The sequence below is a fragment of the Eurypyga helias genome, unplaced genomic scaffold, assembly GCF_000690775.1.
Source record: "Eurypyga helias isolate BGI_N326 unplaced genomic scaffold, ASM69077v1 scaffold39446, whole genome shotgun sequence".
Classification (NCBI taxonomy): domain Eukaryota; kingdom Metazoa; phylum Chordata; class Aves; order Eurypygiformes; family Eurypygidae; genus Eurypyga; species Eurypyga helias.
Genome location: NW_010257937.1, coordinates 1 through 10,411, shown reverse-complemented (window position 1 = coordinate 10,411; position 10,411 = coordinate 1). Strand labels below are relative to the sequence as shown.

The 10,411-nt window shown below is 35.8% G+C and overlaps 1 protein-coding gene across 1 annotated transcript; it reads right to left on the bottom strand.

Annotated features, from left to right (window-relative positions):
• Nucleotides 1–843: 843 nt before the first annotated feature.
• Nucleotides 844–9,705, bottom strand: LOC104511540 (phosphatidylinositol 3-kinase catalytic subunit type 3-like; the record flags this gene model as incomplete). Its single annotated transcript, XM_010154198.1, has 7 exons — nucleotides 844–918; nucleotides 2,061–2,145; nucleotides 4,911–4,975; nucleotides 5,623–5,692; nucleotides 6,022–6,150; nucleotides 7,912–8,043; nucleotides 9,589–9,705. Coding segments are annotated over 7 exons (673 nt in total), but the record flags the coding sequence as incomplete, so codon positions are not given.
• Between the last annotated feature and the right edge of the window lie 706 nt (nucleotides 9,706–10,411).

Sequence of the window (10,411 nt, the reverse complement as noted above, 5' to 3'; positions counted from 1 at the left end):
GGGAAAGGGGAAGCTGGTTAATAAGGATTTATGGAATACTGTGGGACTTGAGCATGACGTAAATTGTATGAAACAAGGGGTGGATAATGTGCTGGTATCAGGAACGAGCTCCTTTCTTCACAGTGCTGTTGGCTGGCCCAGAGCAGCCAAAAGAGTGTTTCATTCCGGTTCATTTTGTTAGCGGGTTGGGGGGACAACTTTTCACTCTGTTTTGGGGCTCTTAGGCAGGGACAGCTTACTGCTGTGGGCCCTGGCTCTGTGTCAGTCGATGCACGGTTAGCTATTGTATCATATGTTCCATTTTCTATTGTTTTACTTACTTATTAATAGTAGTATTGTTAGTATTAATATCACTATTAATTCTCATATAGATAATTCTACAGTTCTTATCTCAACTTCATGAGCTTTCCTTGTCTCTTCCCCTGACTCTCCTGCCCGGGGCGGGGGGGGGGTGATCGAGCGACTGTGTGGTACTTAACTGCTAGATAAGGTTAAACCACGACACATTACCTACACATGTATAAATGGCTCTTTAACTGACATCAAAGCCACGTTATCAGATACACATTGTATCTTGCCTCCCAGTGTGGTTACAGAGCAATTAATCTATTTGCTTCCTTATTCTTCAACTGCCACTTCACACTGCTAATAGTTTAAACCTAAACTTTGACTCACTGGCTCAAATATTACCTTAGATGAGACAATATACCTCTACCTTTAAAAATATGTTCTAATCTACAATACTCAGCAGGTTATACTCATAAGGAAAATGTAGAAAACAGTACCAAAATATTTGAAATTAAACAACTGCTCTTATAAAATTATTCTGCTAAAAAGAATTACCTGTTTTTGTTAGCAAAAGATTATCCAGATGTCTATCTCCAACTCCAAGGATGTAAGTAATTACACAATAACCAGCTGTAACAAGTAAATTGTAAACATCAATATAAGTATCCTTCCTGGAGAGTAACAAGTTCCACACAATTAATCAAAAACATATGACATTATCTTAGTTCTTGTTCACAAATAATGAATATTCCAGAGACTGAGGACTAGGGTGGTGCTGGTGAAGAATAATCAAGATTATCAGCACTATGAAGAACATATGAAGTAATAAACTGTAACTCTGAAGTTTATTCAGCACTGCCTCGATTTTCATTTCTTTCTACACAATTACGTTCCTAACACTAAAAGCCTGTATTCATTCAGTACTGGGAGTAAGGTACTTGAAAGGTAGATGAAGTATTTTGTGCAAAATGAACACACATTTTGAACTGAAGGTATTTCAAGACAACTGCAAACAGGCATTAGACATTGATATGAATCTGAATGTGCACATCAGCAGTATTCACAAGATATGCAGTAAGACAGTCAGAGATAAATTGATTAGAACTGAACTGGCTTAATTCATACTTTCACCCACCAACCGTAGCAGTGTGAAGCAGTTCTAAAGACTATGTCATCAGCTAGAGAAAAAGAAAGGAGAACAACAACTGCTGTTGAACAACTGAATTCTTTTTCTTTGAGTTTGTTATTCTCAGAATAAAGTTGCTGTTAATTTAATGCACAGCAAATGTGACATTTAAACACAGCCATCAGTTTACTGAACAACTACACTACCACATTTCCTTGTCATCCAATTAAAGGAAGAAGTTGAATGCAGCCTCAACCCTTCAAAAAAACCCCACACAGATGTTTTAAAAACAAACCAAGATTTTCTACCTCAAATATAGACGGTTTATTCGCGTATAAATGTTTTACATCTTCCCGAGTTACAAACAGCCCAAACTCATGATGTGGAGAGAGCAGAGGTAAGATTATTGCTAGAAAGCAAAGAGTATTTAACTTCTATTCTCTTTCAGGAAGAGAACAAAGAGGGATGAGGAGTGGAATTGTGTATGACATGCTAAGCTCAAAACTATGCTTTTCATAGGGGTTCTGACAGCAGGTGCATGCATAGTGCCCTGTGTGCAGTCATCCACACTCCAATGTCTTAATACCTCATGTACTCTGTCCTTTATACTTCAGATATGAAGTTAGCAACTGTAAGATTAACTTACCACAGCTCTTAACGTATGTGTCCATCACCTCTGCACTTATCCCATGAGGGCCTGTCTCACTAGGTGCATGTTTTCTGAAGAAGTTCTGGAGAGGAAGTCAACATACTTAAGTTACTCCACATGATCTGAAACAGGATCTTTAGAATTATTAGAGAAAAGATTTAATTCAAGACCACAGATGGCCATTACTGCAATCTGCTAAACTAACAACTACTCCCAAAAACCCTAGTAAGATCTAATTTAATCTTGTATTGTTTTATTTTCTGTCCTAATCATCATATTCTTATGGTCAATAGAAACAGATGTGAAGTTCAAATTGAAAAGTTGTTTTATTAACAACTTCAGAAAATTAACAATGCATTAAAAGTTGGTAATTGATAACTATGAGGGCAAAATACTTCAACAGGAATCTGTTTATGCCAGATAAGCAAAAAAATCCGATCGGAATGGCGGTTCAGATTTGTAACTGTATTTGGGACACACTCTTAAAAGTTTTATCAGCATTGTGTGTCTGAATATCACTCAATACAGCCAACTGCTGCTGAATTTAAAATGAAAAATCTAAGTAATGAAAGGGAAATTTCATATTTCCTGTGAAACGTGGACAGGGCCCAAGCAGTCTTTCCCACTACTCAGAAGAAAACTGTGTTTGTCTTGACTGAGACAAAGGAAGCATAAATGATATCCAAACCTAACCACTCTTCCAGTAAGCAAAGATAAGGGTAAGCAAGAACTGGAAGAGGAGCTCTTTAGGCATCTGGGTGATGTGACTAAAATCCTAATGAAAAAATGATGGAAATCTTACTAAAGATAAGGAGGTACTGAAGGAAGATACCTGCAGGCTATTTAAGAAGGTTTTGTTTGAAACGCAGTCTGTGGTAACATATAGCAGAGCCTTAAGGACTGGAGAAACCTTTAATTATCTTTGCTTACAGAGGAACCAGCCCTTCTGAGATATACTTAAAAAATTGATAGGGTAGAAAGATTCTGTTAAATGAAACCTCAAAGCAAAATATAGAAAGAATTTTTTCACTGGTTAATAGGGTTCCAGAGATCTACTTCCAGTGCTCCACAATTTTCAATGCTGTATGTATTAAAAAAAAAAAAGGCAAAAAAAAGACAAACAAACAAACAAAAAAAGACTTCAGGCCATCCAAATGCTAAGCTGTGGAGACTGGAAAAGCAATACCTCCAAAACATGAACTCTAATTTCAAGACTGTTGGTAGATGGTAAGTAACGTTCAAACATCAAAACATCTTTTTCTTCCTGCAGATATGCATTACTAGCCCGTGTAAGATTACTTGCTTTAAACCTTTTCAGAAGTGACAGTTAGATACAGTGCTCATCTTCACAACAGCTGTGACACCCAATTTAAACATGTGCAGAATAAACCAAATTTTCACAGCACCTAGAAATGTTCATTTAGTTTTTACTTCCTTGGCCTATTATGCCCAGATATTTTATCATGCTTTATGGCACAGGAAATCTGAGTTCTATAATGTATTCTGCCATTGATCTGTGAAGTAATCTTAGACCACATTCTTTTGTCATCTTGTCTACTTAGATCAGCAATTCTTCACAGGAAGAATTGCTCCTTACATCTGCACAGCAACCAAACCAGTAGGATACCTATTTTCGATTGGAATATGATTTCGTAAGTAATTACAAAATGGCAATTTCACAACCATTTCAAAATATATTATTTTATAAGAATTTGTAATGAAGTAGAATAAGAAATAGTTCATTTCCAAGATTACAACGGATTTCTAAGAAAGTACTGTGTAGTTGTAGTTGATCTCAACCTTCACAGAAGGGAAAGCCCAAAAAACTTACACAACTTGATGCTGGCAACTGATTAATAAGAATTTTTTATAAATTATAAGCATTTGATATGCTTATTTGTTAAGCAAATTATAATGACAAATTATAAACATTTTTTAATCTCTGTATTTTTAATGTGCATAATTTCTGGTAGCTGGGAGCTACTAATTTTGTCCCCCAGTTACTAAGCTATGTGCAAATGCAAACTTCAGTATTAACTACAAAAAAAGGGAAAAAAGTTACTGTGACAAACTGAATCCAACATAAACATGCTGTGTTTTCATTAAAAAACCTATTACCTATATATCTCATATGGCAATTCAGTATGCTTATCTCAACCAGCTGAGCTCTGCTAGCTTGTGTGCCGTGCTTGAAATTAGCATGAATTTTATATGTCACTATTAAATTATGTGTCCCTGCTCAATTCCATGAAAGTTGCAAAAAGTTTGCTAAGTAAAGAAAAATAATTAAAGACACACAATAAATAAATAAAACACATACTATCTATACATGCAACATGGCAGGGAAACAGGCTTCAAAAATTATATGGACAAACTATTTAGTTTTTCCATCCAAAAAACCTCCATTAATATACTTTGATCTATACATCAAGCTAAAACTACTGAATGAATGACAGAAACACTTAAAAAAATTAGGCAAAACTGTCATGCACCTTCCATTCATCATTACAGCAAAGTCAGAGCTTCACTGTGACAACTGAATTATACTTCCGTTATTTGAACAGTATTATTTTTAGGACATGAGATACTAATGTGGTGGGTTTTTTTTCTTTAAGTAAAACATCTGCTGTACATACCCTAATGTTTCAGGCTGTAATTTGTCATCTATGTCAGGGCAGTTGGAACTAGATGATCTTTGAGGTCCCTTCCAACCTAAACCCTTCTATGGTCCTATCAACACATACAAAACCAATTTTTGGATAGAGACTAAAGACTTCTACATGATATCTAAGCTTGCAATTTATACTGTTTGACCAGAAGATTACTTAAAAGTCCCCCATCACATACCTGTATACTTTCCTCAGTAGCAAGAACTTCTGCAACTGGTACGGACTGGATAAACTGCATAAAGCCTGTAACAGAAAACAACCAAAAAATCCAAAATCTCCAATGTATAGAACTTTCAGGCTACTCTACAACACATGTTTATTAAAGGACAACACTGATACATTTTCAGCCAACTGCTGATCATTGGAAAAAAAAAAAGACACGTTTTGTATGAATTTTCTGCACGCAGTAGTTTTAAAGCGAATTAACACCAAATTAGTTTGCAAAAAGTCTGTTGCTCCAGGTTTTAAAATATGAGAAAAATAATTCAATGGTTTTCTAAATCTTTATCTAGAATGTATCTAAAAGCATAGCCAAATTTTATTTTGTCTTATTTTTTCCTCCATTTCATGCAAAGATCTATAAATAGGAATGTTAGAAGTTATTTGTCCACAGCAAGCTAGGAGCAAAGATTAACGTTACTGATTGTCACATACTCCAAAATCCAGACTGGACTTCTTACATGAACATAATTCACCTATGGAATACTGTGGTCATTCCAGTTGTCTACTTCCATGACTTATATTGCAACAAGCTTTTCTTAACACATTTGATCTCCTTTTTAGAATGCTGTACTATTTTAATGAGAGGTGTTTTGCTTAGTGTCACAAAAGCCTATGAACAGAAGGAGAAGATGATTCCCAATACTGTATTTTCAGACAAGTACTCATACCATGTTTTGTACTAGTTGCCAGCACTTTATAGGGTGTCAGCTTCAAATCCAGATTCTCTTTTCTTAACAGCTGGGGAAAAAAAACACACACACAAAAAAGCAGAGATAAATGCAATAGAAATCAGCTTGTTTCTAGAACGAATATGTATTGGACATTGATCGCCACTGTTCTACACTGAAATCAGTTATGAATGAAAGCCTGTTTCTCAATTTGAGTTATTTTTTTTAATCTACACAGGACCATTGCCTGTCTCTTAAAAAAAAAAATAATCACCTAAGATCTGCAAACCCTGGAATGTATTAGCAACATAAGCCACATTAACAGCTTCCACCAGTCTTGCTCAAGACGAGAAGAATCAAGAACACGGAAGGACATGGATGTGGGTTAATGATTCTCACCTTATCCATGAGTGAAATAATCTGAAGAATAAGTTGATCTTGACGTAAATCATCACCATGCTTAAAAATTACAGGGTATTTGCCCCCATCTTCTGTCTTGAAGAATAACTGTGCAGGCATTAAGGCACTCTGGAAAAGAAAACTTACTCTACTTAAGCTGGTTCACAGCAATGTTCACATTAACATGTTACAGCGGAGGACTAAAAACGTAAGTCCTTGTTTACTGCACTGAAAATCAGAAGTGAATTAAGCAAGTATCAGGTCAGAGGATTCAAGTATCACACTCAATTAGAAAAAGGTTTAGAAGAGTCCCATTTGAATACCAAGAGCATGGCAGTGAGTAGCAGAAGTCTCTTCACATTCCTCAAGTCTGGTATAAAAGATGCAATTCTAAAGCTTCTAAAACCAGGTTATTTCCTGTCTAGGACTCAACAGATAGAACATACCATTCCTCCTTACCAAAACTGTGACCTAGGCATGTTTTTAAAAGATATCCTACGGCTTGCTTTCTTTTTTAGAAGGAAATGTGAAGGATACATTTCCACCCAGGCCTCCCTGAGCAGCAGAAGCAGAAAGGACAGAAGAATTCAAATTTTGTTTGTATGCAAGCCATTCCAATCAACATAGAAGCACTATGCAAAAGGTCACAACAAAGCAAATTTAAACTGACCAGATCAAAGAGAGACATCATTATAGGATAAACATCAAAGAAATGCTAGGGGCAAGACATCTTAAACAATTAATTGCTTCCTTAATCCATTTAGTAAAAGCAAAAATGCCTTTTTACATTGTAGGTTGAGAAAGTCAATTTAATTGTTTGCAATTTCTCTACATAAAATGGATTGAAGGGTATCGATTACCTACATGAATTATTTCATCTATTGCAACTGACCAAGTCACTTCTCTCAAAATCAAAACCAAAAAAATCAATGTTGTAGAGTTTAATATTTGAGCAGTCACATTAGATTTTCATATACCATGAATGTTTCAAAATAATTAGGTTCCATAAATAAAGGAAAAATTATTCTTTTAATAGCCCTACAAAGCTACACGTGATGTTCAAGTAAGAACCAAGAATCAGTCGTTCTTCCCTGTTTGGGTTTGTTTGGTTTGAATAAGATTTGAATGAAAGATTAAACAGAAATCTCCAACCTTTCAGAATCCAGAAAATCAAAACCATTTCTAATTTGGAAACAAGTTATATCTCTTTTTTGGTCCTAAATTTTCCACATTGCTACAGAAGGCCGATACAAAGAAGACTATCTGACCTGAGTTTGCCCTGTTCAAGTTAAGCCATTAATTCTTGAAAGGAAACATCTAGTTGCTGTTCCAGCAGTCTTTTTGTCAACATTTTTCCTTCAACCCTTAAATCATATTAATGCTAAAAGTTGACACAAGTTTGCAAAACCTTGTTTTTATAAGATGTTTCCAATGTTGTCTCCAACCTGAAGTGTCAGAGCATGCAACTGAAAAAGCACACTCTTCAAAGAGACTATTATGTAAAGAAGAGATGCAAAGCTGGGAAATCAAGAGAGGGAATAGTAAAAACTATGCAAAAACGTTCATCACTTAAGTAAACACAAACTGTATCACAGTCAACAAGCTCCTTTCAAAGTTTGAAACTTCGGGGCATAATACTAGAGATGACAGATCAACACAAGTTGCCACAGCAGCTTGAACATTTTTTTTAATTGGCAGGGAATACCTCCTGGATATTAACTTAAATAAGTTTCACAAAGCAAATGAAGAATTGTTTAACCCCTTTAATAGCACCTTACAGTTACATTTTGCTTCAACTATGTCAGCCCCTTTAGATCTTTCTGCTGATGTTTCTAAGCTTGGTGCTCACATGATTTGTTTGTATTTCGCAATTCAGAAGAACTCATTTACCTTGAAGAGTGTGGCTTTTTCAGGGATTATCCCTTTAATTTTCACCTGAGGTTCCAGAGGAAGTGGAATGAGTTCCATATCTGCTAAATTCATCTTTTCATTATCTGCTAACAATGCCTGAAGCCTCTCATTCTAAAAGAATAAAAGTTTGTGAAAGAAAAAACAATACCATAAAACATACTCGGTACTTATGAACAGTTAAAAGTCTTTTAACAAAGATTATATTACTAGTAAATATCCAATTTATTAAATATTTTGTCTCTTCCAAAATATAAAGGTGTCACTCTTAAAATCCTGTGAAACAGAAATCCTCCATTTGCAGTAATCTGAATAAGAAAGCAGATATTCTGCCTAGTCTGAGCACAATCAAGCGGTTTTATAAGTGCCAGGCACAACAGCTAAAAAATTATTTCTAAATTGTCTGCACAAGTAGCAGGATGATTTATTTTCTATACCAGTATCAAGTGTTAGCTCTGTTTCAGAAACCTGACACAATTCTTTAGCTCTGATCCCTTACATCCGTAAACTCAAGGACATCCACTACCACTAATGAACCAAACTGCCAACTGCTTGCACAGATCTGTTTTCAGGGTGTGCTCTACATTCCTACACCTGTAGTTACCAGAAACACAGTACCAGTCAAATTTCAAGTACTTTACACTTGGTGTACCCTACATAATAAAGGTCAAATACCTAAGTCCCTAGTCTTCTTCCCTACTGAATATAATAGGCACAAACACACAGCAAGTTAGCCCACTACTGTTAGGAATACTCCTAGTGGTTAATTGCTGCTAGATAGTTTTTAACTCCAAAATCAAAGCCATGTGTTTCTTAGTTCTACAGAAATCTCCTGACAATTATAAGAGAATATATGACAGAACACTACAGTATATTGTATAAGCAAATACATTCTTATGAACTGAAAAACTCTCCTCGTTTAGTGATTACACCATTATTACTGATACACAGAATATTCACAAAAATGATGCAAGACGAATTTTCCTGCACAAATACACCCCACAGATTCAAAGAAAGAAGGTGACAAAAGTCATTACACTGAGAAAAAAACATGTTTAAAAATATTGATGTATGACAGAGGAAAAGAAAATACAAGAACAAAAGTCCCTTTGGCATTCCCACCTCCTCCCCATACCTCTCCGTCAAGTTCACTTAGAATAAGGGCAAAGCTGCTTAAAAATGCACCCATGATGGAAATCCTTTTCCTCTAGATGCAACAGAAGGCAAAGTTCTGATACTCTTACAACTTCGAATAGTTTTGCTGCTTTTGGAAGAAATGAAACCTTGCTGCTAGTAAAATTTCATTACCCACCCTGGCACAATTCTCACACCACAATAACCGTGGCTGGTCTTTCCACACACCCCACAGCTTATTCACAGATATATCATCAACATTCAATTATTCTTGTATCTTCTGTTTGCCAAAATATCCCAAGATTTCTCTCAAGGGCCTCTTCCATTTTCCATTTACAAAACTCTAAGAACACTTTGGAACTCTGACTCATCTAAACCTCTCCGAAGCTTTTTTAAAGTTACCTAAATTATTGCAGAACAGATGGGCATCTGTTGTAAACCTCAGTGCTAAGAATTTTTAGTGAAAAACTAAGATTCCTATTGTCAAACTGTAGCCAGAGATAAGTTTTCCAATCCTGTAGTTACCTTTTTCTTACGATTCCCACTTTCACGCTGCACTGCTTTCATTACATGAACCAGCCGATCTACAAATGTCTGCTGGGCTGCCAACAGCGAACGCATAACTCTGACAGACTTATCGCCCTACGTGAATTAAAGGAAACAAAATTAGTTCTTTGTTCTGTCATTATTTTATCTATAAATTATTCCTTTATTCTTAGAGCTCTGGGCTTTCAAGAGGTAAGTGAATAATGATCAATTTCCTGTCAATTCGACAGGTATTTTCTGTAAAACATAATCAGAATCACTGTAGCTGGCAATTAATTATCTGACCTAGCAGTACACTTCGATTTGCATCCACACATTCAGTGGTGAACAGTCATGCATGACAAACCTATTCACACAGCCAAAATCAGTTAGTAGGGATAAGCACATGGAATACTCTTACAAAGCATAAGAGGCAGATTTGTGCAACATCCCTAAAGTGGGAATTAATATGAAGTGCAAGATACACTAAAATCAGGACTGCACATCTACTATAAATTATAGATTGTTAAGTCACAAAAGTGGTTTCTTTTGTTGTTATGGCCTTTTTCCCTGCTGCTTCAGCACCCTCTGCTGCTGATACACAGAACAACACTGTGAATTCAAAGTCGAGTCTCTCTCAGTTTGCACAGCAAGGACAAGCACTTCCGATAAAGAAGGGGTAAATTAAATGGAATGATTGCACAAGACAGAGAACTTTAGAACCAGCATGCAGGAACAAACAATAAAATAGAGGAAAATGCTCTCAATACTTCTACTTTTCTTTTCACCAGTTTCTTTGGTTTACCACCATCTCAAAATACAA